Here is a 27,279-nt window from a genome sequence, read left to right as displayed (position 1 = left end):
AATTTTTTCATCGCCCTAGCATAATTTCGTTGTTTGGATATGGCAACACTGCTCTCTGCCCCGCATTCCTCAGTCCACGCCTGACTACCTTAAGTGGCTGGTGTGCTGCTAACCACACTATGCTACGAGCCTCTTGCCTCCCACTTGCTTTCCACATGGCCCCAGGACGTAAGCCAGCCTCACCAAAGGCTAATAATACAATTAGTAAGAACTCCAAAGTGACAAAACGATCAAGAAAAGTTATGACCTTAGCAGAGAAAATTGTGTTACTGGACAAGCTAAGAAACGACCGTGCGAGTGTTTGCTATCACCAGTTAATGCATCTTTTTATTTTGTACTGTTTTGTGAATAAATGTGTAGGTAATTGTGTAATACAGTACGGTGTTTACGTTTTTCCTTCATAATGGAGTATGTGCTTTCAATCTTGTAAGAAGGTATTTCGGGATGAGTATGGAGGTTTCGGGACAATTCGCAGTCACAACAAACACAAAACAATTCGCCTTCATTAATGAAGATAGCTATGGGTGACGCTAGAATATAATTCAAAGGCGACTACAGAGAGGAAAAAACAAGTTAATTATTGACTAAAGGTGCAACTAATAAATAATATCCAGAACCTACGCTACTGAACATAGACTTTGCTGGATCCCCCTGAAATATAGTTATTAAAGTATTGATTAATTAATAAGTATATTGATGAAAGTATTGATTAATTAATAAGTATATTGATGAAAGTATTGATTAGTATATTTATAGAATGGCGGGGAATCGTCCAGGGTGCGAATTGTTCTGAAGGGGAATCGTCCATGTTTTGACGGGGAATTGTCTGACGGCGAATTGTCTCGCAATCAGTATGGACATGGACTGTGTGATGGGCAGCATGGTGGACACAAGTGTAAGATTCAGTTGTTAATAGAGTATTCGCGGAATTGACTTTTCGCGGGGGTTACAAGAACGTAACTACCGCGAAATATGCGGGATTACTGTATATATATATATATATTTGTAATGGTGTATATGTATATATATATATATTGTATATACAGTATATATATATATATATATATATATATATATATATATATACACACACACAGTAAAACCTCTACAACTGGGCATAATAAATGTGCAAGCCTTGCCGAGTTAGCCTATTTGCCGTGTTGTACGGATGAACTTTAAGTCCCTCCCCCCCCAGCACACAAAAAAGGAAAAAATGAAAAAAGAAAAAAGTTTTTACAATAAACAGTAAAAGCTGCCTTACCATGATTCCATGCAGTTGTAGGGTGTATTTCAGGCATGGAGGAAGACTTTTGGTTGTTTTTGGAGGTGTTAGGGGGGCTCAAGATCACTTTTGGGCAAACCTTTACTATACTGCACATGACACTGTACACTGTGTAAAGCACAATTAACATTATAAAGGCCATTACTGTAATGTATTTATCAATTGTCCCATCCGATCAGCGAAGTTAAGCAACGTTGGGTCTGGTTAGTACTTGGGTGGGTGACCACCTGGGAACACCAGATGCTGTTGGCATAACGTTCTCCCTACGTGTCAAGTGGGGTTAGTGAAGGATTAGTGCCCCTCCCTGTAAAACAATTAACTCTAAGCCCTTGACCACCCCGTTTGGGATACATGGCATGTGGCAATGAATAAATGAAAACTATACTGGGGAACTAAAGACTAAACACTTAAACATTACTGTACTGAACTTACTCACTAAACACTGGGGTAGCACTGGGAGATGCCATGGTTAGCTTCTGCAGGTACAATCCACTTAAGAGTGTGTAACATTTAGTCACAAGCACAGCGAGTGAGGAGAGAAATCAACTTGAGCGGCAGACGAAGGCAAACTGGTCCATATGTGGCGCACAACAGGATTTGTTTACATCCCCATGCACACGTGAAGCCGGGTTACTCTTGCTGAATGTCGATACAACTCAGCATCTTACCGAGTTCAGGGGATTTTTGCCGACTCTCTTCCTCTCACGTGCTCATTTTGGGAATTTTTGAATTTCGATTTTTTAAGTTAATTTTGGAGCCTTCCCGAGTTGTAGAGGTTTCCGAATTGAAGGATGACGAATTGTAGAGGTTTTATTGTATATATGTTGTTACGGAACAGAGAGAGATAATGAACACTTCAAGTGAGAATACTAAAATCACTACTGTCCCGTAAAGTTCCAGGTTCAAAACAAAAGACTTAGGTAAAATTACAAGTTAAAGTTTAATGCTCAAACTAACAACTAAACATTCAGGACTCATAAGGATAATGTAATGGCAAAACAGGTTACATATATGGTTAACTGCAATAGCCTCTATTAACACGAATTTAGCAAGAACAAATTTATCTAAGTCAGCCCTGATAAATGAGAGAACCGAATAATGCTCAGTTAAAGTAAGATATAATATTATTACGGATACAAAATATTACTAATAATGGCTGACATTAAAAACTCTACATGAATCACAAAAACCTTACCAGGCGTACAAATTAACGCCCCAGGCCACACAGTACAAGAAAAATGGTAACAACACTTATACTCAAATTATACAGCAGCTAGATGGCTGGAGACTTCCTGAGCACTCACAAAAATGCACTATACAGGGGAGGACAGAGATGTGAACAAAATGAGGAGTAGGTCTAAGTGGCAGTTAATGCAGAGACTGAGCTCATTATATAGGGGCCGGCAGAGCTTGATACAACTTGTAAGAAGGACGCGCAAATGAAGCCATAGGGGACAAAGAGTTGACAGTCCTGCTCTGAACAACAGAAAGAACGACTTACTCTACTGTAAGGGGGAGAAGGGGGGAGTGAGGTTGAACACGCAAGCCTGGTCACTATGGAAGCCACGAGGTGAATCGTGATCAAACATGCAGCATACTGTACGTTAGAATTATACAAAGGATGATGAAATCATAGGCTATGTAACACCTCCCCACAAAGAAAAAGAAATTTACAAAGGAAATTTCTTATTACTCTAAAACAATCTGTCTAAAGTCTAGATAAGCAATCTGCAATAACATTTTCTTTCCCCTTGACATGTTGTATGTCTAATGAATACTCCTGAAGAAGTAGACTCCATCTTGTCAATCTCTGATTTTTATCTTTAAACTTACTAAGGAATTTCAGTGGGTTATGATCGGTATAAATGACTATGGGGTCAAAACCAGAACACAAATAAAATGAAAAATGCTGTAAACCCAAAATCAAGGCCAAAAGCTCTTTCTCAGTAGTGGAGTAGTTCTTTTGAGGTGGAGTGAACTTCTTACTGTAATAAGATACAGGGTGTTCAATACCCTGATCATCCTCTTTCAGCAAAACAGCCCCAGCTCCTGTATCACTTGCGTCAACAGCCATCTTAAAAGGCTTAGCAAAATTTGGAGTAGAGAGCACTGGCTGACTTAATAGGATAGCTTTAAGTTTACTGAAAGATGATTCACAGTTATCGGTCCAGACAAATTTAACTCCCTTTTTCAGTAGGTCTGTAAGTGGTGATACAAGAATTGAAAAGTTAAGAACAAATCTCCTGTAATAACCTACCATTCCCAAAAATCTTTGCAGCTCTTTCCTACTTTTAGGTCTGGGAAGATCACTTATAACCTGAACCTTAGCTCCTGGTGGTGCAAGATATCCATCACCAATTACGTACCCAAGGTACTGAACTTTAGCTTGACCAAACTCACACTTTGATAAATTAGCTACAAGATTAGCCTGAACCAAACGCTCAAGAAATTTACTGACATGGCATAGGTGATCTTTCCAGTTGTCACTGAAGATTAATACATCATCAGTATAAACAACACACCCTGCCAAACCCTCTGTTACAACATTCATGAGCTTCTGAAAAGTGGCTGGTGCATTCTTCATACCATATGGCATTACAGAACATGCAAAAATCTTTTCTAGTGTTACAAAACATGAGATCTCCCTAGCACGTTCAGTCATAGGTACTTGTCAGTATCCCTTTAACAAATCAAACTTACTTATGTACCTAGCCTTTCCGATCTTGTCTATACAATCTTCCACGCGAGGGAGAGGGTAAGTGTCTGTTTTGGTTATCTGTAGTCGATGCAAAGCCGCTGTGACCCACCTGGCTTAGGGACTAGAGTGACAGGAGAACTCCACTTGCTCTGACAGGGCTCAATCATCTTGTGGTCCAACAGGTAGCCAAGCTCCTTCTGGATGAGAGGAACTTTCACTGGGTTCACACGGTAAGGAGGCAGTTTAACTGGCTTTGCGTCTCCAACATCGACATCATGCATCAACACAGTGGTTCTTCCTGAAGTGGCACGGAACACTTGCGGGTACTCCTGCAGTAATGCCGAAAACTCCTGCATTTCCTCGGGAGCTAGATGAGAAAGCTTAGTTTGGAGATCATTCATGATATCAGGATTCTTCCCCAAACTATCACTCAGGCTCATGCTGCATGGGAGAACTTCACTTGCAGACTCGGGTGGAACAGCTACAGTGCAGACTGGGTTATTTTCGTCCCGCCTGTGATATAACTTTAGCATGTTGATGTGACAAAGTTGCTTGTTCTTTCTACGATCTGGTGTGGCGATGACATAGTTGACATCACTGAGTTTCATCTCCACGAAATAAGGACCACTAAACTTGGCTTGAAGAGGTTGCCCATGCACCGGTAGCAGAATCAAAACCTGATCTCCTGGCTGAAAGTGGCTTAACCTGGACTTCTTATCATATCAAGTCTTCTTCTCCTGAGCAGCTCCTAAATTCTCTCTCGCCAGCTGTAAAGCAGTGGACAGCCGTTCTTTGAACTTCATCACATACTCCAGCAGGTTCACGTCATCTTCCTCCGACAGCCAGCATTCCTTGAGTAGCTTAAGGGGTCCTCTTACTTCATGGCCAAACAGTAGTTCAAAGGGTGAGAAGCCCAGTGATTCATTTGGAGATTCTCTTGCGGCAAATACAACGAATGGAAGACCTTTATCCCAGTCTTTCTGATGTTCCAAACAGTATTTCCTGAGCATCGATTTGAGTGTTTGATGATATCTCTCCAACGCTCCTTGGGTCTGGGGATGGTAAGCTGAAGACGTGATCTGGGTGATGCCCAACTCTTTCAGAGACTGCTTGAAAACATTTGACATGAAATTACTTCCCGGTCTGACTGTACCTCCTTGGGCAGACCAAACTTGGTGAAGAACCCTAGCATTTCCTTAACCACGTTCTTTGCTGAGATATTTCTAAGTGGAATGGCTTCAGGATAACAAGTAGCCATATCAATCAGGGTCAACACATAAGAAAATCCTGAAGAAGTCTTAGGAAGAGGGCCCACAATATCCACCAACACACTGGTGAATGGCGTCTCAAAAGGAGGAATGGGAACTAGAGGTGCAGCCTTTTCGGTCTGATTACACTTCCCCACAACTTAACAGGTGTGACAAGACTTACAATACCAGGAAACATCTCTGAAGATACCTCGCCAGTAGAAGTGTTTCAAAATGCGTGCCACAGTCTTCCTCACTCCAAGGTGTCCTGCCAAACTGGAATCATGAGGCACTCTAATGATATCCTGCCTACAAACACGAGGGATGACAACTTGATGTACAACCTCCCATTCACAGTCGGCTGATGCTGTTGGGGGTCTCCACTTTCTCATAAGTACTCCTGACTTTATATAATAACAAGTAGAAGCACCAGCTGACTCTTCCTCACTGCAAGCAGAGTTAGCAAGACCTTTCAACTCAGGGTCAGCAACCTGCAACTCAACCAACTCTTGACGAGACAAATTATCAACACTACGGGGTGCTACCTCATCTGGTGAGTGGTCCAAATTAGCAAGAAAAGTGTCAGCTAGGATAACATCATCATCATCATTTTCCTCTAAATCACCAGTAACTTTAGACTTAGCCCTAGTGACAGCACATGCAGGGAACACCTCAGGGACATTACAATCCTGGGTCGCAGTCACTGGTTCACTAGACAACTGAGGAGCTGGACACACTTGACTTCCACCAATATCATTTCCAAGTAAGAAAGTTACACCTGACATTGGGAGTGTCTCAACCAACCCAACCATAACGGAGCCATTAACAAAACCAGACTCTAAATTCACTCTGCACAGAGGGACAGAGAAGTAATTATTCCCTACACCTTGTAAGATTACAGTTTCATCAGAGGAATTAACATTAGAGCCTAGAACACTGGTCAGCATAAGGGATTGGCGAGCACCTGTATCACGATATATTTTAACTGATTTCCTGTCATTACTGTCCAGAGGACTGACAAAACCATCAGACAGGAAATTAGCACATGAACTCTTGAGAGTGTCACCCACGTTACTGCTCAAAAGAGGAGCTTCATCATGAGAATTTAATTTACCCCTCAAAGCAGGGTCAGTTAACTCGGTTAAAGAATTCTGGGAACTCTCAAGGGTGGACACTAGACCAATTGACTGAATATTTAAAGACTCCTTTTTGTTCACATCACGCTGTCTCCGGAAACATTTCTCCGTAGTATGACCAAGCTTACTACAATAAGTACATTTACTTTTCTGAAATCTAGAGGTGGAGCTGGTATTTACTTCCTGAGAAACATCATCTTTATTCTCTTTCCTATTACCTGTACTCTGAATAGAGGCAACGTACTTACTCTCAGCTTTCCTTTTTTCTTTAGAATATCTCTTGTGAGTGAGAACATATTCATCAGCTAAAACTGCAGCATCAGACAAATTATCTATTCTTTTCTCATCAAGATATAGGCTTACATCTTTATTAATACACCTTTTGAAGTCCTCCAGCAAAATCATCTGCTTAAATTTATCAAAATCAGAATTTACATTCTTAGAATTTAACCACTGCTCTAACAGATCTTCTTTGATTTTTGCATACTCAACATGAGATTGCTTATCTTGCTTATAAGTTGCCCTAAATTTTACTCTATAGGCTTCAGGAACAAGCTCATAGGCCTTAAGAATCAAGCTCTTAACTACATCATAATTATCAGATTGATCCTGAGGCACAGATGCATAAGTTACTTGTGCTTTACCGGTGAGAACAGTTTGAAGGAGTACTGGCCAATACTTTTTGGGCCAGTTAAAACCTGTAGCTACCCTCTCAAACAACTGAAAATACTTTGTTAAATCAGATTCATTAAAAGGAGGGACAAGTTTAACATTTTTAGCCACATCAGAATCATCAGAGCTAGATGATCCAGCTCCACCTTGTTTCATGCGATACTCATGGTCTGCCTGAATCCTAGCAAGTTCAATTTGTGCCTGAGCCTGTGCCTGTGCCTCCTGAATACGAGCCTGAGACTCAGCCTCCTTAGCCTCAGCCTCCTTAGCACGAGCCTGAAACTCAGCCTCCTTAGCACGAGCCTCCTGCAGGGCTAGCTGTAACTTAGCTATTTCAATCTGCATTTCCTCATCTGGATGAGTTACATTAAACAAGCTTTTAATAATCATGTCAACAATTTGATCTTTAGAATCATGAGAGCGAACAGCAATTCCCAATTGTTGAGCAACAAGCTTAAGTTCATTCTTTGTTCTGTTTTCTACATCACACACTGTTTGCACATTTGACAAAAAATCTTTGGCTTCATCAAGAGTAGTAATAGTAGACATCATGAATAAATCACAGTCACAAAATATCAAGCAATATCCTTATGATAATATCCTGAATATCCTGATAAGAGGTCGCCAAATTTATGTTACAGAACAGAGAGAGATAATGAACACTTCAAGAGAGAATACTAAAATCACTACTGTCCCGTAAAGTTCCAGGTTCAAAACAAAAGACTTAGGTAAAATTACAAGTTAAAGTTTAATTCTCAAACTAACAACTAAACATTCAGGACTCATAAGGATAATGAAATGGCAAAACAGGTTACATATATGGTTAACTGCATTAGCCTCTATTAACACGAATTTAGCAAGAACAAATTTATCTAAGTCAGCCCTGATATATGAGAGAACCGAATAATGCTCAGTTAAAGTAAGATATAATATTATTACGGATACAAAATATTACTAATAATGGCTGACATTAAAAACTCTACATGAATCACAAAAACCTTACCAGGCGTACGAATTAACGCCCCAGGCCACACAGTACAAGAAAAATGGTAACAACACTTATACTCAAATTATACAGCAGCTAGATGGCTGGAGACTTCCTGAGCACTCACAAAAATACACTATACAGGGGAGGACAGAGATGTGAACAAAATGAGGAGTAGATCTAAGTGGCAATTAATGCAGAGACTGAGCTCATTATATAGGGGCCGGCAGAGCTTGATACAACTTGCAAGAAGGACGCGCAGATGAAGCCTTAGGGGACAAAGAGTTGACAATCCTGCTCTGAACAACAGAAAGAACGACTTGCTCTACTATAAGGGGGAGAAGAGGGGAGTGAGGTAGAACACGCAAGCCTGGTCACTATGGGAGCCGCAAGGCGAATCATAATCAAACATGCAGCATACTGTGCGTAAGAATTATACAGAGGATGATGAAATCATAGGCTATGTAACAATATATATATATATATATATATATATATATATATATATATATATATATATATATATATATATATATATATATATATATATATATATATATATATTTATATATATATATATATATATATATATATATATATATATATATATATATATATATACATATATATATATATATATATATATATATACTTTCACTGCACTGTAACATGTATAAACCTACTCAGAAATATTTTTTGTTTTATATTATTTTTATAATATTATTTTTATAACAAGCACAACTTTCCTGTCACATCATATTGCTTTTCTTTCCTTTATAGGTGGCTTTACATTGAGTGACAAGCCAAATGGTTTCCTGTAAGCCAAGAAACCATTTACAACGCTGGGTGGTAACCATATAACCAAACCATACGTGCTCCGTACGTGTCAACAAGTGAGTTGGTGGAGGGTTAGTGCCCCTCCCCGTAAAACAACTAACTCAAAGTCAAATGGCCACCCCTTATGGGATTATGGCATCTGGCAATAGATAGATAGATAGACAACCAGTGACAGATTCAGTCTTACACACATAGGCGTGTACTCACATACACACATATAGACTAACATACAAAACACCATAGCAATTTTCGCAAGATAGCAGCTTTTCCCTGGAAAAGTAGTGTGGGGGAACGAGAAGGGGGGGGAGCCTCGTACATGGTATTACGCAAGATTAGTCATCCTCATGGCGAAGGGGTTAAATGCAGTGTGTTCACACATCTCAAAATGAACCGATCTTAAATTTGTCTCTCTGTTGTCATGCACTTGACCCTCCATTTCTCGGACTAAAAGGGGGGAAGGGGAGACCAGTCCGGGAACCCCCAAAGTCCGGGAATTGCAAAAGTCTGGCCCCACATACCATTCCCCGGGCTTTTACTATACTTTTTCTGAATTCTCTAACACTGCCTGGCAATTTTTTTTTTTTTTTTTTTTTTTTTTTTTTTTTTAATGGAAGAAAGAAGGAACCAAAGGCCAGAGCCCACAAACTGTTCCTTCTAAGAAAAAACAAAAACAATACAAAAGAGAGCCAAATTCAGGATCTGTTCATTTCGAGATGCCCGGACACACTGCGTTTGAAGGACTGGAGGTCATAGGAAGTAGGATATACAGACAGAGGGAGACAGTTCCAAAGTTGACGTGTTGCATAAATGAAGGACTGGGAGTAATGGTTAACTCTTGCAATAGAGAGTTGGACAGAAAATGGATGAGAGTTTGTTGCTAGACGGGTGCTACGCACCTGTTGTAGAGGTGGAGGGATGCAAACAGACAGTTCAAAGGAGCAGTGACCATTGAAGTAGCAATAGAAAAGAGATAAAGATGCAACAGTGAGACTAAGAAACACAGGTTGAAGGAAGCCAGTAAGAGGAGGAGAGTTGATGAGACGAAAAGCCTCTGACTCCACCTTATTGAGAAGAGCTGTATGTGGGGAGCCTCCCCACACATGAGAGTTGTACTCTAAACAGGGGCGAATAAAACCCATGTATAAAGTCAACAACTGTGTGGGGGTAAAGAAAGTACGGAGTCGGCTTAGCACACTTAATCTCTTGGAAGCAGATTTTACAAGAGGTGCAATATGATCTTTCCATGATAAATCCCGAGTGAATGAAACCCCAAGCATGTTCAAGGATGATGCAGGATTGATCTGGATATTATTAAACATTAATGGGTACACCTGTGGAAGATTGTGTCAGGTTGATAGGTGTAAAAACTGAGTTTTTGATGCATTAAAAACAACAAAATTATTTTTATCCCCGTGAGAGATACGAGCCAAGTCAGACATTAGGTGTGCCGTTGCCTTCCTTTGTTTGTTGAAGTAACTGCTAAGATGGACATTGCGGGAACCGAATGGAAAGGTGAAGGGTGGAATCATCAGTGTACGAGTGGATAGGGTTATGTGTACAGCTTAGAGGGTCATTGATGAATAAAAGGAAGAGAGTTGGTGATAGGACAGAGCCCTGAGGAACACCACTGTTGATAGATCTAGGAGAAGAATGATGGCCGTCTACAACAGCGGCTATAGAACGACCAGAAAGGAAGCTATAGATAAAGGCACAGATACAAGGATAGAACCCGTAAGAGGGCAGTTTGGAAATGAAAGATTTATGCCAGACTCGATCGAAAGCCTTTGAGATGTCAAGTGCAGTGGCAAAGCTTTCGCCAAAGTCCCGAATGGAGGATGACCGGGAGTCTGAAAGGTAGGTGAGAAGATTGCCAGTGGAGCATCCCTGATGGAACCCATACTGACGATCAGAAAGAAGGTTGTACTGTAATAGGAAATATGCTTTAAAATTTTCCTATTAATGATTGACTCGAAAACTTCTGAGACACAGGATGTTAAAGCAGTTGAACGATAGAGGGTTGGGAATAGTCACCTTTCTTTGGGGCTGGCTGAATGAGAGCAAACTTCCAGCAGGAAGGAAAAATACATGTTGACAGACAAAGACGAAAGAGTTTACTTAGGCATGGTGTAAGCAATGAAACACAGTTCTTGAGGACAACAAGAGGAACTCCGTCAGGCCCATATGCTTTGTTAGTATCAAGGTCAGAGATGGCAGAAAATACATCAGCTGAAGAAATTTTAATGTCAGCCATGAGGAAGTCTGAGGGGGAAGTGATGGAGGAACAGCACCGGAATCGTCTAAGGTGGAATTGGAGGAGAAAGTCTGAACGAAGAGATTTGCTTTATCAGTAGAAGAAATAGCTACAGAGCCATCAGAACAGAAAAGAAGAGGGAAGGATGATGAGGTAAAGTTGTTAGAAAGGTTTTTGGCAAGGTGCCAGAAGGAACGGGAAGAATTCAAGTTGGAGAGTTGAGAACATTTAGTACGGCTGAAATTATTTTTAGCAGAGTGATGAACAGACTTAGCACGATTCTGGGCAGAAACATAAACAAGATGTGATTCAGGGGTGGGTTGGCTCCGGTACCTATTATAGGCCCTCTCCTAGTTGCGGACAGCATTAGAACAAGCATGATTAAACTAAGGCTTTCTTGCATTAGTCAGTGGATATGAGAAGGGAATGTATGCTTCCATGCCCGAGAGAATAACTTCCGCAATGCGCAAGGCACACTCAGATGGTTCCCAGCCATGGAAGCAATAATCATTCGAGGGAAAATCTAAGAAGTACTGCCTGAGGGCCTCCCAGTCTGTAGCTCCAAAGTGCCAAAGATGACGTTTCTTTGGACGGTCCACAGGCCGTACCGGAGCGATAGGACAGGTTAAGGTAATAAGGTTGTGATCGGAGGAGCCCAACGGAGAAGAAAGATTAATAGTGTAAGCAGAAGGATTAGTTGTAGGGAAGAGGTCAAGTATGTTGGAGCTCTCTCCAAGGCGGTCAGGGATACGGGTATGGTGCTGTACAAGCTGCTTAAGGTCATTAAGGATAGAAAAGATGTAGGCTTGTTCACCAGGTGAATCAGTGAAAGGAGAGCCAAAGGTGGTGGTGAACATTGAAATCTCCTTGTTGACACATAGGGAGCACGTATTGTTTGGTTGTATGATTACCATCCAGCATTGTAAATGGTTTCTTGGCTTATAGGAAACCATTTGGCTTGTCACTAAATGTAAAGCTATCTGTAAAGGAGAGAAAAGCAATAAGAAGTGACATGAAAGATGGGAGAATTAGGAAGAGAGGAGGGCAGTCACAGAAAAAGAGTGATAAAGGCTAAGGAAGAAGTAGGTAGCACTACTTCATGTGAGTGGATGATGGTCGCCACCACCTACCACCCTGTTCCATCGTAGAAGTAAGATATTTTAGACCCTTCAGGACTGTAGGCTACCTCTACCAACATAATTAACATACACAGTACGTAAAATAATAACACTGACACAATCATTAGTATAAACATAGTACATACCGGAATAACATAAATATAAACATAAATACAGTATATATAAATGGAAAGTATAAATACTTGTACTTACTGAAACACTGTAGGTGAAACTATGTATGCCATGATCATATAGTAGGACCCCAGAATGACTTGTTATTCGGAGTTGGTGTCACCAATGACCTCTGTGTGTGACTGGGTGATACCACTGGGGCCAGGTTGAGGTGACTCAGGTGCAGTTTGAGGTGAGCAGCGTCTGGGTGAGGCGACCATGGCCTGCCAGCCCGTGACGCAAATAAGCTTGAGATTTTTGTCTGGCGGCTCACCTGGTGTTGTTCTTTTATTATTACACCATGTAGCAATATTGATGATATTGCCCGGCCTCAGCCCATGTCTGTGAAATCTGAAATACGGGAATTCGGGGTACGGGAAATGGTGGGTCAAGTGTATTTTAATTTTTTTGTGGAAGGAACAGTTTGTGGGCTTCTAGCCTTTGGTTCCTTCTTCCTTGCATTTATACATACATACATACATATATATATATATATATATATATATATATAAAATTACAAGAGACAGAGATACGACCACATGCGTTGGTGGTTGGACATTGGCAAAAGTAGCAGCTGGGAGATGGCTGCTCCCTCCAGCTGATTGATTCATTAACTTTAATATTTTTTTATAATTTAACTTTGCCACAACATGACTATAGTACTTATGCCACAGCGTGAATCCTTATACTGTGTGTTAACAATCCAGTGGAAAGTAATTATTCAATAGCTGGTGCAATGAAGGCCTTGATAAGAAACAGAGGCTTGAGTGTTGCAGCTGCACCAGGCATGCATGAGGGAGTGTTAGTGCCAACCTTAACATATGGATGTGAGACCATGGTGTGGCATGGAAATGAAAAGTCAAGAGTAAGAGCATTGGAGATGGGACTGCTGAGGAATGTATGTGGAATAGAGAGGGTGGATAGGATACGAAATAATGTGATTTATGAAAGATGTGGAGTGAGGAAGTCGGTGGACACCAGAATAGAAGAGAGTGTACTGAGATGATATGGTCATGTGGAGAGAATGGATAACAATAGACTGGTGAAAAAGGTATATCTGTCCGAATTTGAAGGAGGGAAGAGGTGAGGTAGGCCAAGGAGAAGGTGGAGAAATTTGGTGGATGAATATGTGAGGAAGAGAGGTTTGGAAGTCGGTGAAGCTAGGGAACTGACAAGAGATCAGGTTGGCTGGATGAATGTTGTGAGGAGAAGTGCATGATCAGGGATTTGGCACCCCTTTTTAATGTAGCAGCGTCCAGATTGACTCAACCAGATACGTTTATGTGAAACTACAGAACGTGGTGAATGTTTTTGGCGTATCCGATAGAGCCAGGATTCCGGGGGCCTGAATGATGAGTGAATGGGAGCGTGGCCCATTGGATTGGGCAAATTTGAGCTTTCTGGACATTGCTACTCCTCACCCTGTCCCAGGGTAGGAAAGGAGGTCTGGATGATGATGATGAATATTGTGGAAGGAAGGTAGTGGAAATGGATGTTGTCAGGAATACATCTATATTTTTTCATGCAGATTCATTAGAAACAAAGGATCTGTGATGTGATGAACTGCTTAATTTTGCAAAATTGGAGAACAAATGTCTGTCGTATGTCAAGGGTATGTACTTGATAGGGCAGAGGATGTTGTTGTATCCTTAGTGAGAGAGGATAGGATTTGGATATTGCCTGTACAGTACTAGTTCGTTCAGACAGAGGACGTGTTTTTTGGAAATTTTTTCACCCATTAAGAGGTGTTTTGTGTAAGAATGGTATACTGTATGTGTGCCTATGAGGAATAGTTGTCATTGTTAGAAGCAGAGGATTCAATCACAAAATGGTGAGTTGATTGTTCTGAGTGTTATTTTAGGCCTTGGAACTAACATTCCTTTTCTCGATTAATGGTCCCTTATAAAGACGAGTTTATAAAATGGTATTGCATCTGACTTCATAGGCAGTTAGTCTATTCTGAAAATAATTTATTCAGCATAGTATCTATTGTAGTATAAATAATGATTATTAATAAGCATGAAGCTAAATGTTTCATGCTTTGAAATCCACGAATTAGCAACCACTATTATGGAGTGTTCCAGCAAAGAGAATGTATTGCACTCCAATATTATTAATATAGAATTGGGTGTTAGTTTCTGCAGAAAACAAATTCAGACTCATAGTTACATTTTTGTTGCTAATTTTATGAAGTAATGAATTAGGGTTTTAATATTTCATTTAAATTTGATTATATTAGTAATTGGTAACTCCAGAGAGGATTAGAGGAAAAGCCACATGCTCAGCTTATTGTTGTGAATTCTTCGGAGAGTAAACATCTTAGGATAGTTGCTTCATGACTACTATACTGTCCCACTAGAAATTGCCCTTTCAGCCAGCACCCTGTCATCATTTTGGGTTTGACATCTTGAGCAACGATACTGAAATTTAGAGTTACATCATTCTATCTTTTTTAGGCAGCAAAATAGGTACTTAGTGGAAATTAATGAGTGGTGGTCAGTAAAAGCTCGATTAACTGGAATGCACGGGGATTCTTCCATTCCAGATATGGAATTTTCTGGATAATTGAATGTTACCCTTAGAAATTTTCTGGGAGGTCAAATGAATGAAATAGTACCAAACTTGGGACTTTAATTCATAAAGTTCATTATTCAGTATTAGATACAGTACAGGTAAGATACAGTACAGGTACACTCATGCTTACTAATATCTGCCCAGGGGTGCTCCCTTCCTACCTCAGAATACCGAGGGAAGAGGGGAGGGGGGGACGAAATGAGCTTCACCGGCACTACCCCAGCTGCCGACCATCCCCCATACCCCTACCCAACCCCCCACCCCACCTGTCATTCTTAACTGGCAGATACATCTCAAGCTGATTTCATGCTTAACCCCTTAACCGTGGGTTTGTTGGGAGTGTGCCGTGTGTGTCCCGCGGGGATATTCGCGCTCCGATTGACTTTTTAAAAATATTTGCCAAAAATCTGTTATTAGTCCTAGAATATTATAATTTTATAAGAATATGGCACATACCTTCAGGTTTCTCCTGGGATGTTTGTTGAGCCTTTGTCGTCTACCGTAGGACCTGTGGAGACTTCTGAAGTTGGGTAACGAAGGCTCCACTTTACACTTCCTGATACCCCGTGATATGGTTACCACTGCCTGATATTATAACTACAAACACTATTCTATGAATTTCAAGTACTTTGGAATCCATATTTAAAAAAAAAAAAACTGTGAAAGCAATGTAAATTACAAGCGCATATGAGCTTTCCTCCCCTGTTGGTTCCCCGATGGTATTCTGAGGCGGAGCTGTCATTTAATATTTATAAACACACACTTTATATTCCGAGTACTTTATTACACTTATTTATATATACAGTATTTATCTATAAGTTTCTTTCAGTACTAGTACAGTAGTTTATTTTCACTCTAGGCATTCACTTTCTCATTCTGTAAACTAGCGTAGAGAGCGAATCTTTCACTTTCATTACTCCCAGTAGTTATACATGATAGAGCGAATCTTTCCCTTTCACTTTCATTACTCCTGGTATTTATACTCATATTCTTATATTAATACTTATTTACATTTCTGTTTGCAGTCTTTATTTTATTTACATTATTTACATTTCTATTTTATTTACCCTATGTTATGCACTGTCACTTGCAGTAACTTATAAAACTATATTCCACTGTTCAGTTATATTTACAATAATTGCTTTCACTTGCTGTTTACACATCATTTACACATTATTTACATTTCCACTTGCACTGTTTTAGAGTCACCAGAAAGATCGTAGTCATTGTCCATCATTATCATTGATAAATTAACCAGTTCATGTTCCACAGCAGAGTCACTTAGCCCTTTACCCCTTCCCACACGAGGTTTAGTAGGGGTAGAGGTCACACGGCCCTTTGCATGGGGCTAAAAAGCGGCAGAATTGGACAGGCGCGAATCCGACGTGGTTTCACCTTGAAAGACGACAGTAAACTGAATGCTGTGGCCTAGGGGCAGTGAAGGGTTGCCAATGTCAGCGTGGTGATAACTTCTAATATATACGCTATGAAATGATTGGCAGGAAATCTAGACAATACATAATAAATTAGGTAGTCCCAGGTGAATGTAGATATCACTTAGGCTTCTCCCTTCCTTTCATATATATATTTTTATTATGAGAACAGGTCATACAGCATATTTCAAGGGGAAATAAACAGGGAAAATTAGCGAACGAGTGCACGTGAGGTGTTGCCAGGTGATAATTAGCCCATTCCAGATGTATGGCAGTATCAGTTACCTTTTCTCTTTCTTTTATATATTATTTAGTGTAAGTATAGGGCAAAGGGCTCATTTCAATGGATAAAATGAGTGGAAAAATCCGTCCATGATTTTTGTAGCTCAGCGTAACTGGTCAGGCGGGAGGAGAGGGTAATGGAGGGGAGGTAAGGAGAGGAGTCAAGGACAGGAGAAAAATGGCTAGATTGTCAACAGTGGATGGGAGTACAGGTGACATTAGCAGAACTGAGTGTAGCTGGACACTGGTAGTACTGATATATGATACAAGCCACCACTTGAAGGCCCAGGCGAATTCAAAATAACACAGAATCACAAAAGTGACGCCCTGCGGTATGATCCCTTGCTCCCTAGTGTCACAAAAATGCCGCCCAGTGGTTAAGGGGTTAACACTCTTCGTCCCACTACTAATACGAACAAAGAACATTAGGATATGTTAAAAGAATATAACTATCAACATGTTGCAGCAAGAAATTAATGCATTATGACGACAGTAAGACAAAAATGTTAACAACGGCCACCTCAGGCCTCCTGTGTTGGGTGCACTGCTTTACACACACACACACACACACACACACACACACACACACACACACACACACACACACACACACACACACACACATTGAAAAACACAGACATAAACACACCCAAACATGCAGGCATAGACACGGACGCATACAAACACCCAACGCATGAGGCCTGGGATTGCCGTTGTTAACGTTTTTGTTTTATTGTCAACGTTATAATGCACCAATTTCTTGCTGCAGCATGTTCATAGTCATATTATATACTTTTTACATATCCTAGTTTTTTATATTTGTGTATTAGTAATGTGACTATGAGTGTTTAAAGTATGAGGTTAGCTTGAGATGTAACTGCCAGTTAAGAATGACGTGTGGGGGACTGGGAGGGGTAGGGGCATGGGGGAGGATTGGGAGCTGGGGTAGAGGCGGGTGGAGCTTGTTTCATCCCCCCCTCCCGTCTTCCCTGAGTATATGGGAGTACGAAGGGTGCACCCCTGAGCAGAAATTAGTGATCGTGAGTGTACACTACAATGCACACAAAAAGACAGCAAGAGAAATTGTACAGGACTGAACACAAACCAGCAAACATTACCAAAAATTATTTAAAGAAAAATTTGGCATATGTTACAGGCCATAATAATTTTGAAAACTTAGCTGCATACACTACTTTATCCTGTACTGTACAGAACTACTCAAGAATTATAGGGGGACGACCAGGAATATTTTCGACCCCATGCCGGATCGAATTTGCGTTCTGGTTATACGGATGTGCCGATGCATTGGATGCCTAGTTAATCGAGCTTCTACTGTATTCAGGTTTGGGGAGACGTTGTGATTATGGTAAATAAAGGCTATATGGAACCTTTGCAGTGTGAATAGTTTAGTTTTAGCTGATTAAAATTATCTGGAGGCAGTAAGAATGAATTGAACACTTCATTGAGCTGAAGGAGTCAGTGCAATATTATTTTCAGTGTAATTATTACCATACCAGTATATTAACAAAGTAATTGGAAATATTTTCTGTCCATTTTATTGAACGGATTTACTGACAATGAATTGTAATTACATGTCAGGAAGGTTAACTTTCATTTTCTTTCTTTTCAAAGGTTCAAGTCACTTGGATAAAAATGATGAAGAAAATTGTTTGGTGACTGCTGTTAAGAGTTGCTATGCATCTGTTGAACTTAGTGTAAGTATGAACTCTACTCTACCATACTGTTTTATGATGATGGCATTTAGAATGTTATTTATAAACCACCTATATTGATGTCATTTATGTAGGACAATTAATGCTTATCCGTTCATCATCCAGTCCTTTTCCCCATCATCGGGAACAAAGGGATCTGGGGCTGGGCTACTCAGTCCCAGCATTTAAGGCAAGTGTGACCAGCCTAGGTGACAATATGTGAGAAATAAACCCCAGCCATCCCCCATATGGAAATCCTGACAGGCGTCCTCCCATTAGAACACCTTAATCCACTATACCATCTGGCATAAGTTGGTTACACTCAATCCTCTAGTAACATGGACAATAGGGACTGGAGCAGCTCAGACCCGTGTCACTCATGTATTGTATAACGGTACAATGTGTTCTGGTGACTTTCCAAAACTCTCAGTTTTACCCCATGTTACCATCCTACTACACGTAAATTATCCTCTGCTTATGCGCATCATCAGGTAAAACAGTGAAAGAGATACAGTATTACTGTTGTAATTATCAACATCAGTGGCATTAAAGATAGCATTAACAAAAGCAAAAGTTGGGCTGGGTACCCTTGTGCTGTTGATGCTTAGCCCCCAGAACTGTCCCCTCATCCCCTACCCCCAATATTATTCTCATAAAGCTTCTCTTATATCATGCAGCCTTCGGTAGGGACATCAGGCCCTGTGCCTAGATGAAAAGTTATGGGTTTCTCAGTAGTAGGGGACAAAGTGGAACAAATATGTTTGCTAATCAGAAAAAAATCACTCTTTTATCCATGTGTTCTTGGAAGTTAGCATTCAGTTTCACATTCTCCATTTGATTTCACACTTCCCAACATATTTCAGGCTAACTGAGCAAATGGCTAGTTTTTCTCTCTCTGACATTCCACATAACACCCTATGAGCTTCTCAGTCACCTGCAGGACAACATTATGAACTTTCACTGCTGCCAGGCTCGTATTGCTAGGGTTCCCACACACGATCTTCTTTACCTTCTCCTGGCCCTTCCAAATCATTCTGATGGTGCCCTCATTCATGCAATGCTTTTTTGCCATTTCTACCTGCCTCTTTCCCTGCTCTAACTCCTTTATTATCTTATACCTCTGGGCATAATTTCTACCCACCCACTGCCCTGCTGTGACTCCTTTGCTATCTCATACTTTGGGCATGTAAGAAGATGCGCTGCTCTATGGGTGGCCGGGGCTGATCACGTGGCATGACTAAGAGTCAATATCCTCGCTGGACTTTCAGACACATGCACAAAAAATCTTCCTGCACAGAGCAGGTAGAACTCAGTATGATGGAAGATAGGACTGATAGCTATATGCTCAGTCGGTCTGAAATCTGTTGGGAAGCGCAAAATCAAACAAAGAATGTGGAACTGAACACTAACTTATGAGAACACATGGATGAAAGATTTTTTTTTTTTCTGATTAGCAAAAACTCGTTCCATTTCATCCCCTAAAATTACGAAACCCATATGAGTGTGGGGTAATATTGGAGAGATGCTTGTTCAGTCTGAAATGTGTTGGGAAGTGCAAAACTGAATGAAGAATGTGGAACTGCGTGCTAATTTACGAGAGCACATGGCTGAAAGAGTAATTTTTTTCTAATTAGCAAAAACTTTTGTTCCATTTCATCCCCTAAAACTGCAAAACCCACATGAGTGTGGGGTAGAACTCAGTGAGCTGCGAGAAAGGACTAATAGCTGTATGCATAGTCGATCTGAAATATGTTGGGAAGCACGAAATTGACTGAAGAATGTGGAACTGAATGCTAATTTATGAGAATACCTGGATGAAAGAGTACAGGCAACCCCCCAATTTCGCAGGGGTTAGGGGACACAGACCCCTGTGAATGTGAAATTACTGTGTAATTTTAATACACCCAGCTCAAATGTCCCTATGGTAGCCTGTAACCCCTCTATGTCCTTAGAACCCATCACAGGAACCAAAACTGTCTTAAAACGGCACAAATATATACTGTACTACAAGTCAAGAGTGAGAGCAGTGGAAATGAGTTACTTGAGAGGAGCATGTGGAGTGACGTGGAGGGACAGGTTGACGAATGAAGAAGTGAAGGAACGTTGTGGGGTAGATGTGGATGTGGTTGAAAAGATTAGGAGAAATACACTGAGGTGGTTTGGACATGTGGAGAGAATGGAGAATGAAAGACTGACTAAGAGGGTATATGTAGGTGAGGTGGAGGGAGGGAGAGGGAGGGGTAGACCGAGGATGAGGTGGAGGGATAGAGTTGAGAGGTATATGAGGGAGGGGGGGGTGAGTTGGGGGGAGGGGAGTCAAATGGTGGGTGACAGAGTGACTTGGAGGCATTTTGTCTGCGGCCACCCTTTACGGGATTAGGGCGTCGGGCTATAGATAGATAGATAGACTGCTCTACTGTACAATATACAGTTTACTTCAGTATGAAGTAACTTGTAAATTGGTGTGATTATAAGAATTAAGGCTAATTTTATTGTTGCTGACTGCCTCCAACACTGCAGCAGTGTGCATAGACTTTAAAAATCATATCTGGACACCATAAAACATCACAAATGTATACTGAAGTATTGTATAAAAACTTAATTAACAAATAAGCATTTAATGCGTATGACTAAAATAAGTTAGGGCAAATTATTTACCTGGTGACTTCCACCAGGTAAATAATTTGAGAGAGAGTTCTGGACAAATGTAGAAGTGTGCATGGAAAAGTTTGGAAGGAATGAGAGAGTGTTTTTGGTGATATGAATGGTAAAGTGGGGAATGTGAAGGTGGATGAAATAGTTGTTGAGTGGGGTGTGCCTGCTGAGATAGATGAGAGTGGCAGTGCGTTAGTGGACATTTGTGCCGGGAGGGGGTTGGTGATAGCCAATACCCTCTTCAGGCACAAAATGATCCACAGTATACATGGCGAGTGATGAGAAGGGTGGGTCGTGAACTGAATGAAAGGATGGCAATGATTGATTATGTGTGTGTGTGGATGAAAGGATGCGAAGATGTGTAGTGGAAGCAAGAGCTTGTAGAGGTTGGGGGAGTGGACTTTCTGACCACTACTTGGTGGTGGCCAGAGTCAAGATCCAAGTAAGATGGAGAAGTAGAAGAAGCGTAGGATGGGAGGAAGGAGTAGTTGCAAGGAGAGTGGAAAGGTTACATGAGGATGAGAAAATGGCAGAATATAAAAGAGAAGTGGAGGAACGATTGGGTAAATATGAATTGGAGCAGATGGGGGACGTGGGAGGTGTGTGCAAGATAGTCACAGAAGAAATATGTGCAGCATGTGATGTGGTGTGTGGGGTGAAGAGAAGGCAGCAGGGGGTGCAAGGAACAGCATGGTGGAATGAAGAGGTGAGACAGGCTGTGGCACAAAAGAAGAAAGCATACAGTGAATGGATGAGAAATAGGGGCTTGGAAGAAGTTGAGAGGTGGAAGAGAGAGTTATATGTAGAAAGGAAGAGAGAGGTGAAAAGAATAGAGAGAGTGAGAAGAGAGTGGATGAGGAATTTGGAAGGGATTTTAGCGTAAAGTGGAGGAACTGTAAGAAAATATTCTGGAAAGAGGTGAAAAGAGTAAGACAGGGTGGCAGTGAAGTTAGTATGGGAGTGAAAAAAAAAATGATAGATTACTTGTGGAGAAAGGAGAAAAAATGAGCGGATGGAGAGAACACTTTAAGGAATTGTTGAACATAGAGAATGGAAGTAATGCGAAAAAAAGTGGCTGGGGAATGGCAGGGAGAAGGAGGGAGGTGAGAAGACAGGAAGAAATCAGTAGCATAGAAGTTGTGGAAGCGATGAAGAAAGTCAAATTGGGGAAAGCCCCAGGAATTGATGGAGTGTGTGATGAAATGCTGAAGCATGGGGGAGAGATAGTAGTAGAATGGATGTGCAAGATGTGCAGATTGGCCTGGGAGGAAGGTAGAGTCCTGGAGGATTGGAAGTCAGGTATAATTATACCCATGTACAGAGGAAAAGAGGAAAAACAAGGGTGTGGTACTCATAGGGGCATTTGTCTTCTTAGTTTAATAGGAAAAGTGTACAGTAGGATGCTTATTGACAGAGTTAGGGAAATAACAGAGGAAATAGTTGGAGAACAGGGAGGCTTTAGAAAGGGAAGAGGTTGTGTAGATCAGATATTCATTCTTAGATCTTTAGTGGAAAAGTTTCTAGAGAAGGGAAAGAACTTGTATGCTGCCCTTATGGATTTGGAGAATGCATATGACAGGATGGGTAGGCAAGGATTGTGGAAAGTATTAAGAATATATGGAGTAGATGGGAAGTTGTTGAATGCTGTGAGGAGTATGTATGATGGTGCTAAGGCTGCAGTGCATGTGGATGGTGAAGTGAGTAAATTTTTCTCTTGGAAGGTTGGGTTGAAACAGAGATATGTCATGTCTCCATGATCGTTCAGTTTGTACATGGATGGGGTAATGAAAGAGATACAAGGTAGGACAGTGGATGTTGGAGTGCCCCTAGTGAAAGAGGGTAATGTTTGGAAACTCCCTGTACTGTTGTTTGCAGATGATACTGTGTTGTTGAATGAAGACGAAGGGGAGCTGCAGGGCTTGGTGGATGAGTTTAGGAGAGTGTGTAAGAAATGGAATCAAAAGGTGAATCTAGGGAAGAGTAAAGTGATGGTCTTTGAGAGAGGTGAAGTCAGTGAATGTACAATGAGGCTGGATGAGGAGGAAATGGATAATGTGAGTACGTTTAAGTACTTGGGGAGTGCGATGAGTAAGGATGGAAGTTTGGAGGGTAAAGTGCTTGAAAGGGTACAGCATGGAAGAAAGTTGCTGGTTCCATTAAAGCAGTGATCAGAAATAGGGAAGTGAGCATGGAAGTGAAAAAGTTACTACATGACAGTATTGTGATACCAACTCTAACGTATGGAAGTGAAGCATGGACGTTGTTGGAAGGACACAAGTCAAGAGTGAGAGCAGTGGAAATGAGTTATTTAAGGGGAGCCTGTGGAGTCACATGGAGAAACAGGCTGACAAATGAGGATATAAAGGAGCATTGTGGTGTGGATGTGGATGTGATAGGAAGCATTAGGAGGAACACACAATGGTGGTTTGGACATGAGGAGAGGATGGAGGGTGAGAGACTGACGAGGAGAGGGTATGTGAGTGAGGTGGATGGGGGGAGAGGGAGGGAGAGGCCGAGGATGAGATGGAGGGATGGCGTGGAGAGGTATATGAGAGGGGGGGGGGGTGAGTTGGGAGCAGGGCAGTGAAATGGCGGGGAACAGGGCGATGTGGAGGCAATTTTTTTTGTGGCCACCCCGTATGGGATTAAGGCGTCTGGCAATAGATAGATAGATAGACGTCCACCAGAGAGGTGCGGGGTATGTATGGGTGCGGCCTCCTCGTGAAACTGCGCGGCTGCCTGAGCGTGGGAAATAGCCGATGCCGCGAATGCCTCCTAGTGCTTTCCGCGGACTCAGATTGGTGAAAATATTTTTTGCTTGGGGAAAATCCACGTAAAAGTGGGGGCCGTGAAATTCACACCTGTGAATTTGGGGGGTTGCCTGTAATTTTTTTCTTATTAAGATATATTTTTGTTCCATTTTCATCCCTTAAAATTACAAAACCCATAAATTTTCACCTAACCATGCAGCCTTGAGTGTGCCCAGGACAGGTACCCGGATGTAAGCCAGCCAATCATGGCGAGTCTGATGCAAGACATCTGTAATGGGGTACAGTCATCCCGTAACATTCGCGGGGGTTAGGTAACAGAAACACCCGCGAATGTTAAAAATCTGCGGATATCTGCTGCCCCCACTAAAAACACCTGAACCCACCATTTCCTAACTAATGAAAAACCCTATGTGCGTATTTACAACCACATTTAATACAAGAACAGTAAAGAACCACTTTGTTTAATACAAGAACACTGAAAGTTAAAAATAATGAATAGTGAATGCATGGCCTCTTCTGACTACTGTACTCATCCCAGCTCCCTCCTCCAGCCTCCCCATCATCGACACTGCTGACAACAAAAACAAATGTTCCATGAGTACTGTAACAGCAACCTCCATTTCCTATGTACTGTACATCTTTACAAACAATAGTACAGTAATAAGGGCAAGAGAAGCTATAAAAACAGTTAAAATTTCCATGTTACTGCTTCTTCTTCTTCTTCTTAGGTTGAAAGGTAGTGAAGCAGTGAAGCTTATACACTCTCCCCAGGTGGAGGTGGTACACCGGGAAGTGGGGCCTTGCAGGGATGACCATGCACTAGCGATCAGTTGAGATCTGGAAAAAGCAGTGGAGACTCATGTCACTAACAGGGATTACAGGCGTCGAATTTGACCTGTGATGCGGAGGAATTGTTTCATGCGGCGTAGCACCTTGGTCTTGAGGTCCTCTGGTAGCCCGACACCAGCTAGCAGAATGGGGAGCATGAAGTCATATGCACTACAGGCAATCAAGGCTGAACGGAGAAAGGTTCTAGCAGAGAAGAATCTCGGGCACCAAAAGACGAAGTGGAGGATAGTCTCTTCTGTGTCATCGCACCATGGGCACGAAGGAGTAGGGGAGAAGCCTATCCTGTGCAGGTGTGCATTGAGTGCAGTGTGGTCAAGCTGTAGTAGAACCAATGCAGTGTCCAGGTCGCGGCTGGGGGAGCGAACCCAAGGTTGTGGGACAGATGAGGAACGGTATGCCGAGAGTGTGGTGTTGCGGAGTAGGTCAGAGATAGCAACATTCCATAAGGTGAAGAGGGTGCAAAAGTTGTGTGATGAGAAGGAGGAAAAGTCAAGAGGATAGGAGTGAATATCTGTCATGTCATGTGCCAGTGTGGCCGCAGCATCAACTACGTTTCCATGGATGCCAGTGTGGGAAGGGACCCACTGAAAATGTACTATATAACCTTGTTCATGGAGAAAGAGAAGAACAGAGTGACAGTTGAAGACTAGTTTGCGATGAGAGGATGGACGCCTGGAGCACAAAAGGGCTAGGGAAGACTGGGAATCGGAAAAAATGACGACTGTCAGGGGAGGAAATGTCTCTCTGATAAACTCCAAGGCGCCCAGGATGGCATAAAGCTCGGCAGCAAGGATAGGGTGAAGCCCGTCTAGTTTCCAAGTTTTATACAGAGAAAGGCAAGGGACAAAGATTGCTGCCATCGTGGAGGGTGGGGAGGAGTCATGAGAGCCATCTGTAAAAATTTGAATAAAGTTAGCATAACGGAGGGACACTAGATCACCAAAGAGGGGTAGGGCATTGGGACAGTCAGTGGACTTAGTAAACAGGACATGGAGGTTTAAGTTAAAAAAGGAGGGGAGTGGGAACCAAGGGGAGACTGGAGAGACAAGAGACATGGGGAAAGGATGAGGCAGAGGCAAGGACAATCGGCAAAAGGATTGCAATGCACAGACGAGGAATGGAACACAGGAACGTAGAGGCCAGGATGGATCATCATGGGTGATACTAGGATGGGCATAAAGTATAGCCAAGGGATGGGAAGGGGAGGAGGAGAGACTTCTATATAGGAATGAGCAGTCTTGGAACACTCGCCAACGCTCCAGGGGTAACACATTTGCCTCTGCATGCATTGCAACGGCTGGCGAAGAGCAGAGTGCTCAAAGTGCTGTCCGGAGGGCAGAGTTTTGAATTGTGTCAAGCTTACGTAAAATGGAGGGGGATGCAGATCCATATATGGTACAGCCATAGTCCAGTTTACTCCTGATATACGTACGGTAAAACTTCAACAGGATTTCCCGGGAGATGCCCCATCGGAAGCCAGTTAAGCATTTCATGAGGGAAAGGCACTTCATGCAGGAGACCCGTAAGTAATCAATGTGTGCCTTCCAAGTTAGAACTGGGCCATCAAGTCAGGGCCCCAGGAAAGTATGGTGGTGCCTGAGAGGGACCAGGGTGTCATGAATATGAATAGTGGGCAGAGAGGGTAGTGCACGTCTAAGGGTGAAAAACATTATAACACTCTTGTCTACATTAACCCTGAATCCCCAGTCTGCAAACCAGGTTAGTAGGGTGTTAATCCCCGACTGGAGACAGTCCTGTGCCTCTAACAGAGTGGATGCTGAGCTAAAGAGGGTTAGGTCATTTGCATATACTAGGAGGGAGGTGCCTGGAGGATGGGGAAGTGTGGACAACAACATGTTAAAGAGGAAGGGACTCAAGACCGACACCTGAAGTATCCCTCTACAAGATGTTATCCCCCCAAGAGAAACTGAGAAGGTTCTACCTGAGAGGAAATTATGGAACCAAGTCAGAGGCTTCCCCACTATCCCCACTCTCGATAAATTATAGAGGATCCCCTCGTGGGAAGCAGAATCGAAGACCCCGCCCAGGTCAATAAAAAGAACCAACATGACTTCTTTACTTCTATATGTAACATGGATGAAATGCTCAAGTTGATGAAGGACATCCAGAGTGTCGCATCATGGCCGGAAGCCACACTGCTCCTCCAGAAGACCCTTTCTCTATGCCCACCAATGTAACCTATTACTCACCACTCGTTCCATGAGTTTTCCAAGGCAGGAGAGAAGTGCTATCGGCCTGTAGCTGCTAAGCAGGGTGGGGTCTTTCCCTGGCTTTGGAAACGGGAGAATGGAGGCACGTTTCCATGTCGTGGGAAAGACGCCCAGCTGCCAGCTGTCCTTTAGCAGCTTTAGGAGGAGATCATATCCCACTGAGGGAAGGTGAGTCAGGAATTCATACGGTATAGTATCCGGTCCAGCAGCTTTGCGTGGTGGCAGAGCACGGATTGTGACTGACAACTCATGGGAAGTGATAGGGGACGACAAATCTGTGGGGGAGGGCTCTGCTTCAGCTACCACAACCACATGCATGACCCAGGGCAAGTCAGGGAGGGGAGCAGGGATAATAATAGACATGCTGTAATGTCG

The 27,279-nt window shown here is 42.1% G+C and overlaps 1 protein-coding gene across 1 annotated transcript in view; it reads left to right on the top strand.

The window, feature by feature from the left end:
* Window positions 1-27,279, top strand: part of LOC145390263 (uncharacterized) — a 355,704-nt gene that overhangs the window by 301,718 nt on the left and 26,707 nt on the right. The window contains exon 6 of the mRNA XM_080265244.1: window positions 18,319-18,401. Within this exon, the coding sequence (XP_080121370.1) occupies window positions 18,319-18,401 (83 nt within the window). The remainder of the gene's footprint in view (window positions 1-18,318; window positions 18,402-27,279) is intronic.

This window comes from Coenobita brevimanus, chromosome 14, assembly GCF_032717465.1.
Source record: "Coenobita brevimanus isolate Jiangsu-jjx chromosome 14, ASM3271746v2, whole genome shotgun sequence".
NCBI classification, from domain to species: Eukaryota; Metazoa; Arthropoda; class Malacostraca; order Decapoda; family Coenobitidae; genus Coenobita; species Coenobita brevimanus.
Note: the sequence above shows the minus strand (reverse complement) of the source record. Positions and strands in the feature narration are given on the sequence as shown.